The 24,674-nt window shown below is 43.9% G+C and overlaps 1 protein-coding gene across 1 annotated transcript; it reads left to right on the top strand.

The window, feature by feature from the left end:
• Positions 1-3,309: 3,309 nt before the first annotated feature.
• LOC122542729 (glia maturation factor gamma-like) lies at positions 3,310-22,277 on the top strand. Its single transcript, XM_087983851.1, has 7 exons — positions 3,310-3,617; positions 8,308-8,404; positions 9,696-9,745; positions 11,747-11,798; positions 13,415-13,495; positions 16,780-16,853; positions 22,119-22,277. The coding sequence occupies exons 1-7, from the start codon at positions 3,615-3,617 to the stop codon at positions 22,188-22,190; spliced, it is 429 nt and encodes a 142-aa protein (XP_087839977.1). The 5' UTR covers positions 3,310-3,614; the 3' UTR covers positions 22,191-22,277.
• Positions 22,278-24,674: the final 2,397 nt, after the last annotated feature.

Genomic DNA, 24,674 nt, shown 5'->3' with positions numbered 1-24,674 from the left:
CTTAAATTTGACTTCCTAAAATGCATCACCTCACACTTGTCCGGATTAAACTCTATCATTTCTTTCCCCAACTTTCAAACTGATCTCTATCCTGTTGTATTGTTTGACAAATTCCCTTACTGTCTACAATTCCACCAACTTCAGTGTTGTTTGCAAAGATACTAATCAGATTACCCACATTTTAATTCAAATCACTTATGGCAAATAGCAGAGATCCCATGCTGATCCTGTGGAATGCCACTGATCACAGACCTCCAGACAGAAAAATACCCCACCACAACTACCCTCTGTCTTCTATGACCAAGCCAATTTTGTATCCAACTTACCAACTCACTGTGAATTTCTTGTGAATCTTTTGGACCAGAGTCAAAAGTGTGGTGCTGGAAAAGCACAGCCGGTCAGGCCACATTCGAGGAATAAGAGTCGACGTTTTGAGCAGAAATTCCTGATGAAAAGTTTATGCTTGAAACATCGACTCTTCTGCTCCTCGGATGCTGCCTGACTACTGTGCTTTTTCAGCACCATGCTGTTTGACTCTGATCTCCAGCATCTGCAGTCCTTACTTCCTCCTAATCATCTGGATTGAATGAATTGAATTGAATTGAATTTATTATCACGTGTACCGAGGCACAGTGAAAAGCTTTGTCTTGTGAGCAATACAGGCAGATCACAGAGTTAAGTTGTATAGGTAAGTAAATCATCGGTAAACAGAGGCAAAAAAACACAGGTACAGGTGAATGTTAAGAGTTTGTGAGTCCATTCAGTATTCTAACAACAATAGGGTAGAAACCGTTTCAAAATTGGCTGGTGCATGTGTACAGCCTATTGTACCTTCTCCCCAATGGTAGAGGTTGTAGAAAAACATTGCCAGGGTGGGATGGATCTTTGAGAATGCTGGCGGCCTTTCCTTGACTGCGGGCCTGGTAGTTGGATTCTATAGATGGGAGGTTGGTCTTTGTGATTGTCCGGGCTGAGTTCACCACTCTCTGTAACCGTCTCCGATCTTGAATGTACATCCAGACAGAGTGCTCTCAATGGCGCACCTATAAAAGTTGTCACGTGTATTTGTCATCATGCCAAATGTCCTCAGCTCCCTGAGGAAGAAGAGACATTGTTGGGCCTTTGTAACTAGTGCATCCACATGAAGAGTCCACGAAGGCTTGTTGTGGATGACCACTCCCAGGCTTGTTGTGGATGACACTCTCCACTTGTTCCACCTTTGTGCTGTTAATGGATCAGCCTACCATGAGGGACTTTGTCAAATGCTACAGTAAAGTCCATGTAGACAACATCCACTGCTCTACCCTCATCAATTATCTTTGTCACTTCATCAAAAATCTCAGTCAAGGTTGTGAGACAACACCTCCCCTGCTCAAAGGCATGCTGACTATCCCAAATAAGTCCATTCTTGTCCAAGCGCAAGTAAATCCTGTCCCTAAGAATCTTCTCCAATAATTTCCCTACCTTTGGTGTAAGGCTAAACATCCATTAATTTCCTGGATTATCACTATTGCCCTTCTTTAACAAAGGAACAACTTTGGCTATTCTCCAGTCTTTTGGGACCTTACCTGTCGCTAAAATGTATACAAAGATCTGTCAAGGCACCAGCAATCTCCAGCCTGGCCTCCCTCAGTATCCTGGGAGAAATCCCATCAGTCTAGGGGACTTACCTACCATAATGGTTTTCAACATACCCAACATTTCCGCCTTCTTAATGTCAACATGCCCCAGAATAGCAACATATTCCTCCCAAATCTTACCATCATCTATATCCGATGTGAAGTACTCATTAAGGACCTTTTATCACCCATTTTATCGGGCTCTATGCATAAATTCCCTCCTTTATCCTTGACAGGACCTAGCCTTTCCCTCGCCACTCTCTTGCTCCCTATGCATGCATAAAATGCCATGGGATTTTCCTTAATCCTGCTTGCCAAGGACAGTTCATGACCCTTTCAGTCCTCCTAATTCCTTGTTTAAGTTATTTTCTGCTTCTTTTATATTCCTCAAGGGCCTTGTCTGGTTTCATTTCCCAAACCTTGCATATGCTTTCTTTTTCTTTTAACTAAAGTTTTCAATACTTCTTGTTATCCATTGTCCCCGAGTATTGCTCTCCTTATCTTTGTTGTCACGGGAACATGCTGGTCCTGAATTCTGATCAACCGGCTTTTAAAACACTCCCACATATCAGGTGTGGATTTACCCTCAAACAGCAGGCCCCAATCTAATATCGCTACTTCCTGCCTGATTCTGTTGTAATTAGTCTTCCCCCAATCTAACACTTTCACCCGAGGAACAGTTTTATCCTTGTCCATAACTATCTTAAAACTTACAGGATTATGATCACTGTTTCCAAAGTTCTCCACCATCCACATATTGTTTCAAAAACCCTCCTGGATGCATTCTGCCCCATCTAAGCCCCTGGCACTAAGGGAGTCCAATTCAATATTGAGGAAATTAAAATCATCCAGTACAACAATCACATCTTTTCATGATTTGCCTACATATCTGATCCTCTAACCCTTGCTGGCTATTGGGAGACCCGTAGTACAACCCCATAATTGTGACTGCACCTTTCTTAATCTTGAGTTCTACCCATAAGGCCTCATTGGATGAGCCTTCCAAGATATTTTCTCAGTGCGGTTCTGACGTGCTCCTCAGTCAGTAATGTAACTCCCCCAGTCCTTTCACATCGTTCCCTATCACGCCTGAAACACCCAAACTCTGGAACATTGAGCTGCCCCTTCCTGCCTTACTCTTAACCAAGTTTGTGTAATGGCTACAGCATCATAGTTCCATGTGCTGATTCAGGCTCTAAGCTCATCTGCCTTACCTATTGTCCTTGCTTTAAAATAATTACAGTGCAGATCACAAATCTCACCGTGCTTATGAACCTGGCCCTGCCTGTTCTTTATATTAAACTTACTTGAGTTAATCTGTTCCTTCTCCTCAATCACTCCACATACTGGCCTACTGCTCTGGTTTCTGTGCTCCTGCCCCTCTGGTTTGAACCGTCCTGAGTGCCTCTAGCAAGCCCCCCTGTCAGGATATTGATGTCCTTCCAGTTTCGGTGCAACCTGTCCAAAAAGAGAGAGAGGGAATGAGAAATTTTTTTTTTGCCTTCCAAATTGCTCTCTGGTTTTTCTTCTCTTACCCCCTAACCTGCCGAAAGTGCAAATTTAATTTGAAAACTGAAAAAGCCCAAGAGAGAGATCATTGACTTTTAGACCGAATAAGAGTTCCGGAGAATTTCTTTGAAGCAACTTTGTGGTGGCTCAAACAGGATGTTGAGTGAGTCTTGTCTCTCTCCAACACATGCCAGGGAGAAGTAACTCTTGGCACAATCATTAAACGGACAAATTTAAACTGATATTAGTTTTCTTGATTGTGAGGTGTGGGGAGGTTATGAATGCAGATTGTTAAATAGTGGAATATTTTTGGAAATTTGCTATCATAATTTTGTTTTTAGAAGGCATTTTTTTAAAAAGCAAATTTGCAATTTACATATCTGCTGTCAACATTATTGAGGAACTAGCTGCCTGAGCATCCTGTCACAAGACCAGTGCGAGACTGAGCAGTCAAGGCCGTACCGTGAAGATAAAAGAGAAATTAACATGGTGAGCAGATTGCATTTTCTAAAGCTTTGGGCTACCCCACTGCTTTTCACAAATTTTAATATTAAGTAAGGAGTCACACTTTCAGAGTCTGATGAAGGGGCAAAAGCTTGTGATTTCAAATTAATCTGTTGGACTATAACCTGGTGTTGTGTGACTTCTGGCTTTGATATAAAGAGTTAGTTGCGTTAGATGTTTCTTAATCCTCCTCCCACTTCTACAGACACCATCCTTCAGCATCCCATTTCATGTCTGATCCTGAGAGGCCTTGACGAGCTGTATGTGAAAATAATGTTTCCTTTTATGGGAGAATCTAGAACTGGCAGGGTGGGTGGGGTGGTGAGGCGGGGGTGGGGGGGGGGGGGGAGGGGAGGAGGGGTGTCACTGTCTAAAAAGAAGGGAATGCCTGTTGAAGACAAGAGATAAGAAGGTTGTGACTCTTTGAAACTCCCTTCCTCCAAAGTCAGTAGCTGCAATATCTTTGAATATTTTTAAGATGGTAATCAATAGATTTTTGATAATCAAAAGGTGTGAAAGATCATTGGAGGTAGACAGGAATGTATAGAGATCGGATCAGCTGTGGTCTTATTGAATGGTGGGACAGCCTTGAAGGGATTCAGTAGCCTGTTCCTGCTCCTAATTTGTATGTTTCTTTTTCATAAACAACAACTAAGTTCAGGCCATGACTGCTTCAGAACGGTTCTTTTTATTTCTGTACATGATGTGCACAGGAGCAAGGGATAGATCTGGCGGGGATGAATAGTGAGGGCAGTGAAAAGAAATGTACTGCGGACTTGCTGCAGTGCTGAAGATTTCAGCTTTATTATTGCTGATCAGAAAAGTTGCAGAGAGTTGTCATGGTGCATTCAGACCCTTGAGCCTTGTTCAGAGATGAAAAGTTCTCAACTTAGCTGCTGAACAATATTCAATTTCATTTCTTTCAATGTGTTTATGATCTGTCATACTATAATTAGTGATAAATTTCATTTCCAGTATTTTCCCAACATCAATGACTCCATGTATGTTGAAAGTAACTCGTGCTGTATGTCTTGAAGGCAGTGAATTGCTGATCAAGTTGGGTCCATGTTATGTACCATACACATGGAAATAAAGGGTGACTTGGTAATGGGATACCGACCTTCAAGGGGTTGTTTCACCAACTCCTCTGCCCACTGTATGTATTGGGTACTGTCCGATGACCAAGGTTCATCACAGACAGATCTGATTCTGTCTCTGCCACCCTGCACACATAGAATCATAGGATCCCTACAGTGTGGAAGCAGGCCATTCGGCTCATTGAGTCCACACTGACCCTCTGAAATGCATCCCACCTAGACCCACACCATCCTGACAACCTCACATCTCCCATGGCTAATATATACACATCCCTGTAGACTATAGGCAATTTTAGCCTGTGTATCTTTAAAGCATCTGAAGGAAACCCATGCAGACACGGGGAGAACGTTCACAAACCACGCAGAGATTTGCCCGAGGGTGGAATCAGACCCAGGTTCCTGGTGCTGTGAGGCAGCAGTGCTAATCACTGAGCCACCATGCCGCTCCTGTTCCATTGCTCCGTTGCTACCTTCCCCTTCCTCCCTCATCCAGCTCAGAAAAGGGGACAGGATGAGCTATGGCTCCTTATCACTCTGACATTCCTGTCCCTGCTCTAGGAATATGCCATCAGCTGTGTATGACAGTTAACTCAGCTGAGAGAATGGCTGGTTTGTGATGCAGGATGATGCTTACAGTCTGGGTTCAATTTCCCTCTCCAGCTGAGATTGCCATAAAGGTCCCACCTTCTCAACTTCTTTCTTGTCTCAGGTATGGTGATCCTCAGGTTAAGCTCACTACCAGTTGCCTCTCTAATGAGAAAGAAGCCCTCTTGGACTATGGCAACATTACCTTGCACACAGAGGGATTAGATGCAGACCTTCTGATGACTTTATTCTCCAAGATTTGGATGTGGACCCGAACATTTAGCTGAGATCAGTACAGACTGGAATCTAACACAATACCCTCCCACTCTGTGCAGTTCAAACTGTCATGTGACTTGGTGCATTAATGAAACGAACCACGGGAAGCTTTTCCAATGCTGCAAGGAAATATGGAGGAGGAGACTTTTAAATTTTAATGCGTTTCATTGTGTTTGGTGCCAGGACCGGGAGTGCAGAGTGGCAGGGACAGAATCAGATCAATCTGTGATGAACTTTCCCCGTCGGACAGTGATCAGTACAATGGGCACAGGAGTTGGTGAAACAGCTCCACAAATGCTGGAATCCCATCACCAAGTCACCCTTTATTTACATGACATTGACCCAGCTCCCTCTAAGCCAGCTCTCAGAATGAGCAGAACCCCTGACTCTCCTGTTTATATCTTGTCAGCCGGGGCTCCCTGATTGGACCAGGTTAACAGCCCCAATCAGGGAACTCATTCTGTGAGATCCACCTGGCTGACCTTGTTACAATCACTGCAATTGGGGTGGTGGGGGAGTGCATCTTTGGGAGGTCAGGACTGCAGGGGCTTGGGGAGATTCAGATCCCCAACTATCCTGAATTTTCTAAAATATCCACTAAATGCCCACTTCCTTAAAAAAAGCTTCACATTTCCTATTTCTAGTGCCCGTTCCCCATTCAGATTTTCAGAGAATGATCAGCAACTGATCAACCATGGATGTAGACCCTTGCCCAGCCTTCTCCGCTCCACCGGCAGAACTGAGGACTGAGAGATGTTCCCATGTTCAGTTTTATTGGATACATTGATCTGCTGAATTGACTGAGCTGAAAGGGATACAGTGAGTCAGAGTTTTACTAATCCTCTTCACCCTTTGAAATTATGGAACTTGGAGCTTACTAGGCAATATTTCAACTGATTAAAAGCCCATTGTCATTACTGTTTTCAATGAACCAGGTTCATTTCTAGCCTCCCCAGTTAGGCAACAGTCTCACGTCCTGTGGAGCTTTTGTTTAAGTACTTCCCCTCTACAAGTTCAACCAGTCACTTCCAGTTCATGTCACCTTGAAGGCCTTTACTCTCACTCCCCACTTCTTAGAGAGGGATACCCCAACAAACTCGAGAGTGTGGTGCTGGAAAAGCATAGCAAGCCAGGCAGCATTTCAGGAACAGGAGAATTGACGTTTCGGGCACAAGCCATTCATCAGGAATGCCTGAAACGTTGATTCTCCTGCTCCTCGGATGCTGCCTGACCTGCTGTGCTTTTCCAGCACCACACTCTCGACCCCGATCTCCAGTATCTGCAGTGCTCGCTTTCTCTATATCTCACCAAACTGATCACCTTTTGTGCCAGGCAGTGAATTTTGCAGTTCACCAGTCGAGGCATCATGCCGATAAACGCAAAAAGACAATCAAAACACTCAGCAGGTCTGAGTTAAAGAATAAGAGGGAAGACATGACATAGGATGTAAGGAATGAGAGACGAAACAAATAAAGGGAACGCTGCTGCAGTTGAGCAAACGGGATGATAATAAGACAATGAATTGAATAAAAATGTTTCTGGATGAGACTGAAAGAGGTACTTTCACCACAGACAGTTTCCAGCAAGGTTAGATAGGTAGGATTGAGGAGGGGGCTGAGTCAAAGTCACCCTATCTCACTTTCCCTCTATCCAGGCACCTCGGACCACCTCCTCTCCGACCTATAACCTTTAACCCCACCTCCATCCACCTATTGCACTCTCAGCTACCTTCCCCCCAAGCCTCACCACCCTCCCATTTATCCCTCCAACCCTGAGGCTCCCAGCCTCATTCCTGATGAAGGGCTTTTGTCCGAAACATCGATTTTCCCGCTCCTCGGATGCTACCTGACTGGCTGTGCTTTTCCAGCACCACTCTAATCTTGACTCTTTTCCTCTATCTAACCCAAGGGCAAATATTTACTTTTATACTGAGAGAATGTAAAGAAAGAACTTGCATTAACATAACACATTTCACAACCTCGGGAAACCCCGAATCAATTAGGTATTTATAATGTTGAGCCTCTGTTGTGAACACAGCAGCCAGTTTATGCCCAGAAAGATCTCACAGACTGCAATGTGATAATCAGAGAACCCATACAGTGTGGAAGCAGGTCATTCAGCTCATCCCCCTCCTCTATCCCTGTAACCCTGCATTTTCCTTGGCTAATTCACCCAACTTGCACATCCCTGGACACTACAGGGCTAATTAGCTTGGCCAATCCACCTAACCTGGGAAAATGTGCAAACTCCATACAGTCACCAGAGGCTGAAATTGAATCTGTGTCCCTGCTGCTGTGAGGCAGCAGCGCTAACCCCTGAGCCACCCAGAACACGAGGAGAAAGTGAGGTCTGCAGATGCTGGAGATCAAAGTTGAAACTTTATTGCTGGAACAGCACAGCAGGTCAGGCAGCATCCAGGGAACAGGAGATTCGACGTTTCGGGCACAGGCCTGAAGAAGGCCTGTGCCCGAAACGTCGAATCTCCTGTTCCCTGGATGCTGCCTGACCACCCAGAACACGACAAGTTATTTTCAATGATGTGGTTTGAAAGGTTGATGTTGACAAGAATACTGAGAAGGATCCTTTTGTTGTCCTTTGAAATTTGAAAATCAATCACTTAATAAGACCATAAGAAGTCAGAACAGATATCATTTACACCTACATAAACTGTGAGTGACGCCATTTTTTTTAAGTCCTCTTGCTTTCTTCCTTATTAGTCAGACTCACTGGTTGTGTGTGAAGTAGATCCCAAGCTTTTGGAAAAGCTGAAGAAGTTCCGCTTCCGCAAAGAGACAACCAACGCCGCCATCATCAGTAAGTAAGAGCGCCCGATGCCATGGCAACCAGGCCTACGTGCGATTATCTCTACATCCCTCCTCCCCAACACCGTGCATCTCCTCCCCTTCCAATGGTGTCAACGGGAACTCTTCCTCTTTAGTTTATATCTATGTCAAGATGCAGGTTTGAGGATCCGGTGTGTGTGTTGCCCCACTGCCCTCAAACCACTTATCCCCACCAGATTGCTAGTTGATTTCTTTTAGGGGGTGAGGTGGGCGAGGGTGAAGGAGTTGTCAAATGACTGTGTCTCCCCTGAGCGCATGCGCTTTCATTCTTTGTAAATTTTTCTTTTATTCACTCATGAATTGTGGGCATCACTGGCTTGGCCAGCATTTTTTGCCTATCCCTGATTGCCCAGAGAGCAGTTAAGAGCCCACTACATCTCTGTGGTTCTGGTGTCACATGTAGGCCAGACTGGATCAGGGCTTTTTCAACAATCGCCATTAGACTAGCTTTAATTCCAGATATTTTACATTGAATTCAAATTTCACCATCTGCCACGGCAGGATTTGAATCGATGTCCTCGGAACATTAGCCTAGGATTCTGGAATACGAACCTGGTGCTACTACCACTCCACTGCTGCCCATTGATGTGGCAGGAGGGGGATGTTAGGGGGCACTGTTCCTCCCAAATGACACAAATAATATTTGCAGGGAGAGCAGGAGAAGCCCCAAGGCTAGGTCATTACCCGACTCTCAAATACTTCCTGTGTTCAGCTTCTGGAAAAGTTGCATCCAGGCAGAATAGAGACGGGAGGTAACTCAATCCTTAAATTACTGTCTTCACCTGAGACAGTGAATCTTTGAACCCTTTGTGCGAGCTGGTGGTTACTCTGAGGCCAGAGGCCCAAACTCAAATCATCTCACTTGAGCCACTCAGATGTCACGTTCAAATTCGCAGACATTGAAGTCGCAGTGAAGAAGGGCCTTTTGTAAAAATCTTAATAAGGTCCTTACCCACTCTGTGTGACTCCAGTCCCACACAACCCAGGGTGACTCTCTACTGCTCTTCTGAAGTAGTCACTCAGTTGTCTTAACAGCTCTAAGCATACGGACTCCAGCTACCCAGTCCTATCTTCTCAGGGATGACAGGTGTGGGCAGTAACTGGTCACTTTGTCAACAATGCCCACATTCCAAGGATTATGTTATATTTTAAAATCATGGTACATCACTTTATTTTGTGCATTGCAGTTGCCCACTGAGCCCCTCAAAGAACACTTCCCCTTTCTACAAGTATCAACATTTCATTTATCTCCTGTCTTCTAGTCAAAGTCGACAGAGAAAGCCAACAGATGGTACTGGAGGAAGAGCACGAGGTAAGTGTTTTGAAGCAATATTACTAAGAATTTGTACAATGTTTGGGATGTTAGAGAGTGTGTGCTACACTGGTGATAGTGATTTTAACATTCTCACCTTTGTTTCAAACCTCTCTATGACACCATTCCTCCCAGTCTCAGAAATCACCTCCAACCCGCCAAACCCTGAAAGCTCTGCACTCCTCCAATTTTGGCCTAGAGTGTTTCCAATTTTAATCTCTACACCATCGGCAGCAGTACCTTCAGTGGTCTGTGCACCCTGCACTCTGGAATTTCCTGCCTAAATCTCTCCCAACCTCTCACTGTCTTCCTTCAAGATGCTCCTTAAAACCTACTGCTTTAACCAACCTTTTGGTCACTGTGTAAAATGGTCTTTGCTGGTTCTTCTGTAAGGTACCTCAGATTTTTAACTACATTGATAGATATAAATGCAAGTTCTTGACGCAGATGGGCTTATGCTGGAGTTACATAACCAACCAAAGTATAAAGCACCTGGAAGATGCAGCAAGCTGTCAGCTGCCCGGCGTGCGGATTGTATCCAGGAGGTTTTATCCTTTAGATTTGTTAATTCTTGTTCCTCAGTCTCAAATTATTATACTGACAGAATCTCCCATTCCAACTCTGGCATACGGAAAATCAACAGAATCTGGAGATACAAAATGATCCCTTCTGCTCCCCCTCTCGATCTCACTGATTCTCCCACTTAATGGTTAATTCTTCACATGTGAGTCCAGACAATGGATGAGATCTTGATAGGATTTCCTCTGTTGATCACCACAAGCCTTTAACCTCATGGCAGGAATCCCTGCTGATTTTCCCATTGCCCAGTCTGATGTTGCAATTGTTATGGACGAGGCCAGACCACTCAAAACATTCTTAAGCAGGTAGCCCAGACTGTAAGTTTGCAATTTGTTTCGGTAAATGTGCAGTGAAAATTACCTGGAGTAAGTTAGCTAGGTTGACTACCAGTTTTTAAAACAGACAAAAATTTTATTCATAAAATTATGGAATGAAACACAAAGAACAGAATAAAGAACACCTACAGAACTCAAAACTGGACTTAATTATGCAGTTCCAAATGTACCCAACAGTTCCAATAAACAAATCCCTTAAACACAGTAAAAATGAAACAAAGGCTTACAGGTTGAAGTTAGAAGTGCAGAAGGAGAGAGAGTTTAGCAACCTGTTTCCATACAGCTCCACTGCTGAACTCCTAATTAAAGTTCTGAACTGAGCTGCTCAGCTAGAGAGCTGGCCATATCCCCTTGACTGATACAGGTTACTTCTAAAAACAGAAAAGCTTTGGTCTAAAGTCTCATCTGTTTCTGTATAAACAAAAGGGCCTTTCATCTCTGTAACCAAACCGGTCAATTCAGAGCCTGAGTGGTTTATGACCCCTCAGAAAAAAACCAAGGACACAGTATCCTTGAGAAAAAGAACAACTTTCAGTTAAAAAAGGACCAGCTTTGTGACACAATGCTCCATCTTGGTTGAGATGAGCCACATTAGAACAAATCTGGGATCTTCCTGATCCTTGAGTGTGTGTGTGTGTCCAAAGCTGACATTGTAAAGGTGAATTGTGTGTGAATGTTCTGTGGACCTGGGTTTGAATCTGGCCACAGCAGATGGTGGAATTTGAATTCAATAAAAAATATCTGGCATTAAGAGTTAAATGATGACGATAAAACAATTGCCGATTATTGGAAAAAACCCACCTGGTTCACTAAGATCCTTTAGAGAAAGAAAAATTCCATCTTTACCTGGTCTGGACTACATATGACTCCAGACCCACAGCAATGTGATTGACCCTTCACTGCCCTCTGGGTAATTTAGGGATGGCAATAAATGCTGGCCCAGCCAGTGACACCCTCATCCCATGAATGAATAAAGAAAAAAATGTGCAATGTGAGGGTGAGGTAAATGCAGGCAGGCATTTATCGTGCATGTTATAAGACTGCAAGGGTGGCAATCCTTTTCTATATCCAAGTCTTTTCCTTTCAGGGTATTTCTCCAGATGAACTGAGGAATGAAATTCCAGAGAGACAACCTCGATATCCTTTTAACTCAAGAAAAACTACTTCATCTTGAAATACGAGTTGACTGAGTGCGCAAACTCTGGCAGATGGATCATAATATGGGAAAATGTGAAGTGGTTCACTATAGCAGCAAGAATTTAAGAAACTGAGTATGATTTAAACAGAGACTGACTGTAGAATTCAGAGGCGCGGAGAGATTGAAGTGTTTTAGTACAGAAGTCACAAAATGTTAGTGTGCAGGTATAGCACATAATCACAAGGACAAATGGGATTCTACCCTTTATTGTGTGAAAATTTGAACATAAAAGTAAGGAGAGTATGCTTCACTCGTAAAGGTCTTTGGTGAGACCACATTTCAAATACTGTTGCATTTTTGGTCTCCTTATTTAAGCAAGGTTGTATATGCATCAGAGGTGGTTCAGAGGAGGTTTACTAGATTGATTTCTGGAATGAGTGAGTTCTTTGATGAGGAAAGGTTGGACAGACTGAGCTTGTTCCCACTGGAGTCTAGAAGAGTGAGGGGGTGATTTGATTGAAATGTATCAGATCCTGAATGGTCTGGACAAGATGGATGGGGAAACAATGGTTCCTAGCTAATACACCGGGACAGTATTGGAAGCAATCTTCAACAGTGCTATCAAGTGCCACTTACTTAGCAAAAGCTGCTCTCTGATGCTCAATTTAGATTTCACCAAAAGTTACTTAGCTCCTGAGCTCATCACAACCTTGGAAGAAAGAGGTGAGATGAGAGTGACATCCTCTTGTGGGTCAGTTCGGAACGAGGGGACTCTGTTTTAAAATTAGGGTCCCCTTATCAGGACAGAGACAAGGTAATTTTTCTCTCTCAAAGGGTTGTGTGACTTTGGATGTTTCCAACTCAATAAAGGGTGGACATGATGTCATTCAATATATTTATAAGACTGAGGTGGGTAGATTCCTATTTGGCAAGGGATTTAAATATTTTAAAGGGTGGATCGGAATGTTTAATTCAAAATGCTAATGGGCCATCCATGATCTCATCAAATGGCAGAGCAGACTCAAGGGGTTGAATGGCCTAATCCTGCTCCTATCTTCATAACCTGAGCATCCCACTTACACCTCTCTTCCAACAACTCCTGCCCCACTGTCAAAAAGAATAGAGCGGCATTTATATTCTGTTTAAAAGAGTAGAGGGAGCTCTACTCTGTATCTAACCCCATGCTATTCCTGTCCTGGGAGTGTTTGATGGGACAGTAGAAAGAGCTTTACTCTGTATTTACTCCTGTCTTAAACCTGTCCTGGGAGTGTTTAATGCCTGTCTGCTCTAACTATGGCATCAAAGCAGATGAACTGCTCATGTTTCTCATTGCTGTTTTCAAATTCACTGTCAAATTTGTCTGTATAACTATGACCAGAATTTCTGGATAATTGACTGAGGAGCACTTTGACTGGTTGGATTGAAATGAGTGGAGAATATGAATGTTTAAACACAAGCAATTTCTTGCTTCCAGTTATTGGTAAGGCTTCCATATTATTAATTACCTATGTTATTACTAATTATAATTATTGATTACCCAGTGAGCATTGCTTATTTTTACCCTCTCTCTATATAATGAAACCAGGTTTACATTGTTTCCTTGACAATGGTTCAGATTTATAGTTTATAGCTATAAGTATGTTCACCACGATAACAGGGTGTCCTATCCAATGTGCTTGATTTTCAGCAGCCCCCAAGGTAAGATTAGAGCTACATCTCCTCGACCTGCTATAGAAAGGATGATATGAAACTTGAAAGGGTTCAGCAAAGATTTACAAGGATGTTGCCGGGGTTGGATGGTTTGAGCTACAGGGAGAGGCTGAATAGGCTGGGGGTGTTTTCCTTGGAGAGTTGGAGGCTGAAGGATGACCTTAAAGAGATTTATAAAATTATGAGGGGCATGGGATAGCGTGAATAGCCAAGGTATTTTCCCAAGGGTAGGGGAGTCTAAAACCTAGAGGACAGGAGAATCGACGTTTCGGGCATAAGCCCTTCTTCAGGAATGAGGAAAGTTTGTCCAGCTGGCTAAGATAAAAGGTAGGGAGGAGGGACTTGGGGGAGGGGCGTAGGAAATGTGATAGGTGGAAAGAGGTCAAGGTGAGGGTGATAGGTCAGACTGGGGTGGGGGCGGAGAGGTCAGGAAGAAGATTGCAGGTTAGGAAGGCGGTGTTGAATTCGATGGATTTGACTGAGACAGGCTGGGGGGAGGGGAAATGAGGAAATTGGTGAAATCCGAGTTCATCCCTTGTGGTTGGAGGGTTCCTAGGCGGAAGATGGGCTTATGCCCGAAACATCGATTCTCCTGTTCCCTGGATGCTGCCTGACCTGCTGCGCTTTTCCAGCAACACATTTTCAGCTCTGGTCTCCAGCATCTGCAGACCTCACTTTCTCCTTAAAAACTAGAGGACATGGGTTTAAGGTGAGAGGGGAAAGATTTAAAAGAGACCTAAGGGCAATGTTTTCACACAGAGGGTGGTGTGTATATGGAATGAGCAGATTTATTTAGGATGTCTGGTCGGCATGGACGAGTTGAACCAAAGGGTCTGTTTCCATGCTGTACATCCTTATGACTCTATGGCTAATTGTTGCATCTAGTGTTATGGACCAGGCCAGACCCCCTTAAAACATTTGAAGAAGGTAGCCCAGACCCCAAATTTGCTAGTTGTTTTAAGCAGGTGTACCGTGGATATTCCAGGAGCGAGTCAGCTGGCCAAACTACTTTGTTTTAAGCAAAACAGAATTTATTTGTAAGATTACTGAATGAAACACAAACAACAGAAAACAGAATACAGAATAACTTACTCTATCCGAAAATCCAACAGACCATCCCAACTGAATGATGCTGTTCCAAATACTTGCAACAATCCCCATAAACACCCCATGGCACAAAAGGGAAAATCAAACACAGGGTCTTCCAGGAGAGAAGTCAGAGAGAGAGGACCAGCCTGGAACTGCTGCTTTGGGTCCAGCAGCATTTCTTCACACTACCTGCTAAAACCAAACCAAACCAGAGAAAAGCTGAGCTGGGAGAACTGGCCCCTCCCCTTTCACCATACAAGTGTTTGTTTTTAAACTTGAAAGCCTTCTGCCTGAGGCAGTATCTGTTAGCTATTATCAAACTGGCTCTAACACCCTTCACCTTCAGACTTTTCAGAGTCTGTGTCATATATGACCTTTCTGAAAAAAAAAACCAAGGACACTATAACCTTGTTAATGGAGCAGCTTCATCACACAGGTTGGACCTGGAAAACCCTTGCTGTGCTGACTATAAAGGTGATGTGTTTGGGGATTCACACCTGGTGTGGGACGGGTAAACAGACCAGCCCCAAATTAGGAACAAATGTTTAATCAGACTCAGAGAGGCTACAGAGCTGCTCTTCTGGAGAATATATCACCTGGTTCAGTCAGAAAGGACCTTTATCCCATAATTAACCCAAGTGTACATGTCCTGGGAGTGTTTGATGGATATCATGTCAAGGCAACTTTACTTTAATTTTAAAAGGGAAAGAGGAAGCCTTACTCGGTATCTAACACAGTACTGTAGCTGTCTGGGAATGGTTGATGAGCACAGTGTAGAGGCAGCCTTACTCTGGGACAAAGTAAAATTAAGGTATTACAAAGAACTTAAACCTAATACTGGGGTTTTAATTCTTTGGTATGTGTAGGCCTCTGGAACTTTACCTAAAATAAGTCAAAACATGTGAGCTCAGAATTAAATCAAGGTCAGATTTTAATTCTCTGACAGGTTTAAGTGAGTTAAATTCAGGCTTTGAGCGTCATCAGTTGATTTGATCTGTAGGTATATCACAGCAGTGGAAAGGTTTATAGGTGAATTCCAGTATTTCGGGTCCAATCAGTTGAACAGATAAACGGGGTTGGAGGTGGTTACAGAGGTAGGGAGGGATGTAGGGACTGGAGATGGTTATAGGGATAAGAAGGCATGTAGAAGCTAAAGGAGATTATCGAGATAGGGAGGGGTGTAGGAGATGGGTGTAGGGGCTAGAGGAGGCTGTGGAGATAAGGGGTACAGGGGCTGGAGGAGATACAGAGATAGGTAGGGGTCTAGGGGTTGCAGGGGGTTACAGAGGTAGGGAGGGGAGTAAGGGTTGGAGGAGGTTGCCAAAATAGGGAGGTGTGTAGGGACGGAAGGAGGTTATGGAGATAGGACGGGGTCTAGGGTTTGGATGCAGTGACAGAGAAAGGGAGGTTATAGAGACAAAGAAGGGTTTCCCCGGCTAGAAGATGCGACAGAGATAGGGAGGGATTTAGGGACTAGAAGAGGTGACAGAAATAGGGAGAGAGGTAGGGGATGGAGGAGATGACAGAGACAGGGAGGCATGTAAGTGCTGGAGGATATTATAGATTTAAGGAGGGAGTTTGTGACTTGGGGAGGTGACAGAGATAGGGAGAGGTATAGGGGATGGAAGAATTGACAGAGATTGGGAGAGGTGTAAGGGATAGAGGAGGTTACAGAGATACTGAGGACTAAGGAATTTGAACATAAAGGTGTAAATTTTAAACATGAGACATTGGAGAATGAGGGACATTTGAAGGGCAGTGAACAGTTGGGTGATTGGAGAATGAGACATGATGCTAACCAGGATCCAAACAGTGTGGGCTTTAGATGATCCGATTGTGATGAAGGGTGGGAGCCTCAAGCCTGGCCAGAAGAGCATTGGAACAGCTGAATGTGGAGATAACAAAAACAAGAATGAAGCTATCAGCTGTCGAGTAAATGAGATGCAAGCATGTCAGTAATCAACCATGAGTCAGCAGTGGGTTGTACGATATTGATATTGGTGGTTTACTCCCAGAAGGCCCATGTTGGGTCATATGTATGTGCCGTCTGTACTCCTCTATGGTCATTGTATGACCCCTGGAGCCACCCTTCCTTCTCTCAGTGTGTCTGATTAGATTCATCACATAGCAATCCATGATGTCGCTGGAAACACATAGCTAACTCCTCTCACCATTGGTTGCAGGATGTAACCCTCAGCAACAGATGATGTATGCCGGCAGTAAAAACAGACTGGTGCAACTTGGAAAGCTCACCAAGGTGGGTACACCTCCGTAACAGGGGCCTTTCGTTACACTGTCCAAGACTATTAAAGGCTCCCATTGGTTTATTTCTGATCGGGGAGGTTGTGATTTGTGTCGGATGCAGTTTCAAGGGATTCTGTGTACAACCTCACCCATTCTTTGGGTCTGAGGCAAGAGAGTGACTTTGAGGAGTCATTGAATGGACAAACTGAGCCTATCCTGAGAATGACTGGGGAGGAAGTCTGGTAGATTTCAACAAGCCCCATCACCACAGATCATTCCCATTAGAGTGCAGAACATAGAACTGAGAACAGTGCAGCACAGTACAGGTCCTTCAGCCCACAATGTCATGCAGAGCATTTATCTTGATTTAAAATCAACCTAACCTTCACACCCCTCAATTTACTGTCAGCCATGTGTTTGTCCAGTAGTTGCTTAAATGTCCCTAATGTCTGTGACTCCACTACCACCGCTGGCAATGCCTTCCACTCATCCACAACTCTCTGTGTAAAGAACCTCCCTCTGACATCTCCCCTATACGTGTTCAAAGTTTGGGAGAAGATTTGTGCTCGTTGTTGTGGTTCTGTTCGCCGAGCTGGAAATTTTTGTTGCAAACGTTTCGTCCCCTGTCTAGGTGACATCCTCAGTGCTTGGGAGCCTCCTGTGAAGCGCTTCTGTGGTGTTTCCTCCGGTGTTTATAGTGGTCTGTCCCTGCCGCTTCCGGTTGTCAGTTTCAGCTGTCCGCTGTAGTGGCCGGTAAAACGACACGACCAGCTATCCTTAGTAGCCACACACGCAGACGACAAGCAACATGAATTCGACTGGGACAACATTACCATTATAGGGCAAAGCCAAACAAAGAACAGCCAGGGAATTCCTAGAAGCATGGCACTCATCCACAAACTCCATCAACAAACACATCGACCTGGACCCAATATACCGGCCACTACAGCGGACAGCTGAAACTGACAACCGGAAGCAGCAGGGACAGGCCACTATAAATGCCGGAGGAAACACCACAGAAGCACTTCACAGGAGGCTCCCAAGCACTGAGGATGTCACCTAGACAGGGGACGAAACGTTTGCAACAAAAATTTCCAGCTCGGCGAACAGAACCACAACATCTCCCCTATACCTTCCTCCAATCACCTTAAAATTATGATCCCTCGTGATAGCCATTTCTGCCCTGGGGAAAAAATCTTTGGTTATCTACTCTATATATTCCTCTCTTTACCTTGTACTCTATATCAAGTCACCTCTCTTTCTTCTTCTCTCCAGTGAGAAAAGCCCTTGATCACTCAACCTCTCTTCATAAGATATGTCCCCAATCCAGGCAGCATCTCCTGTACCTTCTCTAAAGTATCTACATCCTTCTTATAATGAGGTGACCAGAACTGGACACAACATTCCATTCTAACCAGCAAATTCTCATGGCTCTTAAACTCAATTCCCCCTGTTAAAGAAGGCCAAAACACTGTATGCCTTCTTAACAACCCTGTCAACTTGAGTGGCAACTTTGAGGGATCTATGTACATGGACCCACAAGATCCCAGTGTTCCTCCACAATGCCACAAATCCTGTATTAGTTGAAATTCGATCTTCCAAAATGAATCACTTTGCATTTATCCAGGTTGATCTCCATTTGCCACTTCTCAGCCCAGTTCTGCATCCTTTCAGTGTCTTGTTGTATCCTGCAACAGCCCTCAATACTGTCTACAACACCACCGACTTTTGTGTCATCGGCAAACTTACTAACCCACCCTTCCATTTCTTTATCCAAGTCATTTATTAAAACTACAAAGAGCAGAGGCCCAAGAACAGATTCCTGCGGGCCACAACTGGTCACTGACCTTCAGACAGAATACTTTCTATCCACTACCACTCGCTGTCTCCTTCCAGCTAGCCAAGTTTGTATCCAGACAGCCAAATTTCCCTATATCCCATATCTCCTAACTTTCTGAATGAGCCTGCCATGGGGAACTTTATCAAATGCATTACTGAATTCCATATACTGTACACCACATCCACTGCTCGACCTTCATCAACTTGTCTCCTCACATCCTCAAAGAACTCAATATGGCTTGTGAGGCATGACCTGCCCCTCACAAAGCCATGCTGACTATCTGTAATCAAACTATGTTTTTCCAAATATCTACTGAACTATCCCACTACCAACTTTTGATCACAGTCTTATCTGAGGGTTGTCAAAGGGTTATCAAGATTATCCAAAGACCTTCATTCTTGCTCAATGCTTATGTCTATTGCTGGCCGTTGGATATCAGTTAGAGGAAATAGCATCCCAACTGTAACCCAGTGTATATCTTCACTACCACAACCGACCCAGATCAGATCAATTCAAGGCAGGCAATCAAAGCAGGAACTTTCCTGGACATTGTGGGCAGAGAAGAAACAATTGGACTGGATTTTTTTTGGCTTGGGGCCTGAATGACAGAGTGCTGAAACCTGGGAGTAAACCCTACTTGGTATCTCCAGTGCCAGACTGAGGGAGTACCATGTTGTCAGAGACGGAATCTTTCAGATACAATGTGACAGAGGCCCCTGCTCTGCTGGTCCAGGGAGATATGGCAGCACCTTGAACACAAAGGAAGGATTCCCCTGAATAACTCACCTGCGCAATTAAGCCCGTCAAGCATGACATTTTGAGGGATCTTGTGCACAATCCAGCAGTCAACATACATTAAGGCGATTTCCTTTGTTGGAATTGTTTTTAGATTTTTCTGTGATTATATGAGATTCCCTGCAGTTCCCAGTGGTCTCTTTCGTTGGTGTGGGAATGTACACCAGAACTTCAGTTAACAGATTGCTTTCCATTTTAATGTGCCCAGAGATAATGCGTCATGTTGGAAATACTACATGTGGTTGTGTCTCAACCACAACAATCCCTCTAAATGCCAGAAACGTGCATCATTAGGAGCTGAACATGGCAAACAACTTCGCCCAGTGACAAAAATAGAAATTACTGGAAAACCTCAGGTGGTCTGGCAGCATCTGTGGAGAGAAATCAGAGTTAATGTTTCAGGTTGAGTGATTCTTTCTGAGAACTTGCAATGGGAAATGCAAGGTTACAGGGTTAGGGTAGGAGGAGGGACAGTGTGGACTTGTTGGGCCGAATGGCCTGTTTCCACACTATAGGGATTCTATAGATCTATGAATTTCTGGCCTAGCTGGTGACATTTATATATAGGAGAAACAAATGAAAAATATATACATCTGCTCCAGTAATGTGAGGACCCTGTCCCTGTCATTAAAAGGAACTGAAAACAAGCTTCAGTTCCATTGACTTTCAAATGGTTCTTGGTATGCTTCACATTTTCCATATTCTTTCTCTATCTCGGACCTCACTCTGATGACTGTTCCTGAGGTTGTTGTGTTGATAGATTACTCACTTTGAGTAGTATTGGTGCACACTCACTGTATGGATGACCATCTGTATTGGACCTTTTCTCACCACCTGCCCCCCAAGTCTATACCTCTTGGTGCTACTCCAGATGAATATTAGGAACAATCTCCAAACCTCGGGGGTTATCTGTATGATTTTTATAAGTGGGATGTGGGTGTCACTGACAGTACTGGCATTTGTTGCTCTATCCCCAATTGACCGTGGATAGAGTGGCTTGCTGGGCAAATGTCCTTCCATCACGGCACATTAGTGAACCAGATAGGTTTTTACAATATTTGATGGTAGTTTCATCCTCATAGCTTTTATTTTCACATTTGTTAAACAAACTTGAATTCCATGAGCTATCATTGTTACATCTCACCGGGGGAACACACTCAAAATCAAGCCCAGCTTTCCTGGAGTTATTACAACAGTTAGAAATGTTACCAGCATGTGCAAAGTCTCCCATTTATCTGTCACATAGACCCAGGTTAACAGAAAAGACACACTACATGTCTGTTCTTAACAAGAACCCTCTTCTTTTATTGGAAGTAAAAGATTCTAATCACAGGTTTTGAACTGTTGACCATTAATTCTACCAGTTAAGTTTGGACCCCTTCACAAAAATCTACACACACACACACACACACACAGAATGGTGTTTTGGGTGGACTAAAAATAAATTGGGGAAGCATAGGGTTCCTGCTCCACAGGGTTCATAGTCCAAAGGTTTCCCAATCCACCGGGTTAATGGTCCATAAGGTTCCCAATTCATAGGGTTCCTAATTCACAGGGTTCTCGGCCCACAGGGATCATGATCCACGGTCCACGGTCTTCAAAGTTCACAGGGGTTGCTAAAATGATATTTTTACTTGCCAGAGTATTTTTAATCTTCAACTTCTCCACTAAGTTCTTTTTACTTCAGAGGAGGCAAGGTTGGTTGGCATACCAACTGCAACATCTCTTAGTTATTGGTTAAAGGGCACGGCTTACAGCAACTGGTGGGGGAAAATAAACTCAGAAATTGTTTGAAAACCTCCGCAGGCTGTTCTGAATAAGGATCATTGTACCCAGTACATTAACTCTGCCTTCTCTCTACAGATGCAGCCAAATCTGCTGCGATTTTCCAGCATTGTTTGATTTCCAGCACCACAGTTCTTTGCCTTTTTTATTTCGGGAAAATAAACTTTCTTTTCAGGCTTTAGGTATTTTGTTGGAGAGAAAGATATACTATCCGTCTTACAGCAGTCCAAAGGCTTCTGCCAGTATTGTACACATCCATAAGCTATTCAATTACCCTATAGCCAATCAGATAGTTGTTGTTAGGATAATGACCTTTGCCATCTACAACTGGTCACAACTCCACTACCCAATCAGCAACCTGTTGACGGCCCAATCTCACTGTGTTCGCTCATCTGCAAGCAGTTTTCCCTTTGCTTGAACAATGTTGCAGAGTAAAGACAACACACAATGATTTTCAGTGAATTGCTTTTTAAATTTCCTTCCTTGGTCCTTCTCTGTTAGGCTGTTCTTTTCCCATTTCAGTCCACAATCAAAAATACAGAAAAAAAAATGAGATGGTGTTCACACATTGCCCTTAGAGTGTTAGCCTGTGGCTCAGGATTACTGGCCCAGTGACCATATCACTGAACCATGTCTCAGGCCAAAATAATTGTGTTGCGGTTCCGGGTAACAAAGAGTGTCAAGAACAAGTGATGTTCCTGATAAAGCTTTCAAACCTTTAGCACTTTCTAATTGAGAATTGATATTAGCTTTGCAAAATTAGAGACAGACATTAATGATTGGTGAAGGTTTATTGAGAAGCTCTGTGTATGAATGGTGCTTATACATTTTCATTTCTCTCTTATTGACTGAAAACAGGTCTTTGAGATTCGGAACATTGATGAACTTACCGAGGATTGGTTGCGTGAGAAACTCGCATTCTTTCGTTGATTACTGGCACAATCTTTAAAAAGTGTTCATTTCTGAAAATTTAATGTGTTTAAGACATATTAAATAAATTTTACATTTTTTCTTTTGCATTTTTGTACCATAAAAGTAAAACCACACAATAATCACTCATGTGATTTTCCAACTGTGCTTCAATTGAAATGGAGGTGATGGCCTAGTGGTATTATCACTAGACTATTCATTCAGAAAACTCAGTTAATGTGCTGAGTTCAAATCTCACCACAGCAATTGGTGAACTTTGAATTCAATCAAAATATCTCTTTTTAAGAAACAACTGAAGACCATGAAACCATTGTTGATTATCAGGAAGACCTGTCTGGTTCACTAATGACCTTTAGGGAAGGAAATCTGCCATCTTATCTGATCTGGCCTATGTGTAACTCCATACCCACAGCAATGTGGTTGACTCTTAACTGCCCTCAGAAACATTCAGTTATATCAATCGCTGCAAAATAGCAACAAAGAATTGAAACCAAAGGGACCTGGCATTGACCTAGGCATCGGAAAAGACAATGGCAGAAACAGCTCTGCCAACCCTGCAGAGTCCTCCTCACTAATATCTGGGGGCTGGTGCCAACATTGGGAGAGCTGTCTCACAGACTAGTCAAATAACAGCCTGACACAGTCATACTCACGGAATCATACCTTACAGACAATGTCCCAGACACCACCATCACCACCCCTGGATTTGTCCCGTCCCACCGGCAGGACAGACCCATCAGAGATGGCGGCACATTGTGATAAACAGTTGGGCGGGAGTTGCCCTGAGAGTCCTCAACATTAACTCTAGACCCCTTGAAATCTCATGTCTTCAGGTTGAACACGGGCAAGGAAACCTCCTGCTGATTACCATGTACTGCCCTCCCTTGGCTGATAAATCAGAACCACATTTGGAGGAAGCACTGAGGATGGTAAGGGCACAAGATGTATTGTAGGTAGAGGATTTCAATGTCCACCATCAAGAGTGGCTTGGTGGTGGTAATACTGATTGAGCTGGTCGGGTCCGAAAGGACGTAGCTGCTAGAATGTGCAGCAGGTGGTGAGGGAACCCACAAGTGGGAAAAGCATACTTGACCTCATCCTTACCAATCTGCTGGCTGCAGAAACATCTGTCCATGACAGTATCGGTAAGAGTGACCACCGCACAGTCCTTGTGTAGACAAAGTCCTACCTTCACATTGAGAATACCCTCCATTGTGTTGTGTGGCACTGTCACCATGCTAAATGGGACAGACCTTGAACAGATCTAGCAACTAAAGACTGGGCATCCATGAAGTCTGTGGGCCATCAGCAGCAGCAGAACTGTACTCCAGCAAAGCCTGTTACCTGATGGCCCGGCATATCCCCCAATCGACCATTACCATCAACCCTGACTCAATGGAGAGTGCAGGAGGGCATGCTAGGAGCAGCACCAGACATATCTGAAAATGAGATGTCAATCTGATAGGCCTACTTGCATGCCAAACAGCACAAACAGCAAGTGATAGACAGAACTAAGTGATGGCACAACCAATGGATCAGATCTAAGCTTTGTAATCCTTCCACATCCAGTCATGAATGCTGGTGGACAATTAAACAACTCACTGGAGGAGTAGGTTCCACAAATATCCAGGTCCTCAATGATGGAAGAGCCCAGCATATCAGTGCAAAAGATGAGGCTGAAGCATTCGCAACAAGTGCTGAATGGGTGATCCATCTTTGCCTCCTCCAGTGGATCCCATTATCACAGATTCCAGTCTTCAGCCAAGTCGATTCACTCCATTTGATAATCAAGAAATGGTTGCAGACACTGGATGCTGCAAAGGATATGGGCCCTGACAACATTTGGCAATAGTATTGAAGACTTGTGTTCTAAACCTTGCTGCACCTTGAGCCCACCTGTTCTAGTGCACCAACAATGCTGGTATCTACCAAACAATGTGGAAAATTGTCCAGATATGTCCTGCACAAAGCTAACCCAGCCAACTTCTGTCCCATCAGTCTATTCTTGATCATCAGTAAAGTGATGGAAGGTGTCACCAACAGGGCTATCAAGCAGCAACTGCTCAGCAATAACCTGCTCAGTGATGCCCAGTTTGGGTTCCTCTAGGGTCACTCAGCTCCTGACCTCATTCCAGCCTTGGTTTAAACATGGACAAAAGAGCTGAATTCCAGAGGGGAGGGGACAGGGATAGCCCTTGACGTCAAGGCTGCATTCGACTGTTCTTTTCCCATTTCAGTCCACAATCAAAAATACAGAAAAAAAAAATGAGATGGTGTTCACACATTGCCCTTAGAGTGTTAGCCTGCGGCTCAGGATTACTGCCCCAGTGACCATATCACTGAACCATTTCTCAGGGCAAAATAATTGTGTTGCGGTTCCGGGTCAAGGCTGCATCAAGGACCCCGGCAAAACTGGAATCAATGGGTATTGGGGACAAACTCTCTGCTAGCTGGAATCATACCTGACACATTATTGGAGATCGG

This window comes from Chiloscyllium plagiosum, unplaced genomic scaffold, assembly GCF_037043375.1.
Source record: "Chiloscyllium plagiosum isolate Xiang-an unplaced genomic scaffold, Cpla_swu_hap1 HiC_scaffold_47, whole genome shotgun sequence".
NCBI lineage: Eukaryota > Metazoa > Chordata > Chondrichthyes > Orectolobiformes > Hemiscylliidae > Chiloscyllium > Chiloscyllium plagiosum.
This window is presented reverse-complemented; position numbering and strand designations above follow the sequence as displayed.

Excerpts from the sequence above, each read along its gene's own strand:
- LOC122542729 (XM_087983851.1), top strand. Across the intron at positions 11,799-13,414 it reads TCCAGAGAGACAACCTCGAT|TTATAGTTTATAGCTATAAG; the intron begins ATCCTTTTAACT and ends AATGGTTCAGAT. Across the intron at positions 16,854-22,118 it reads AACTTGGAAAGCTCACCAAG|GTCTTTGAGATTCGGAACAT; the intron begins GTGGGTACACCT and ends GACTGAAAACAG.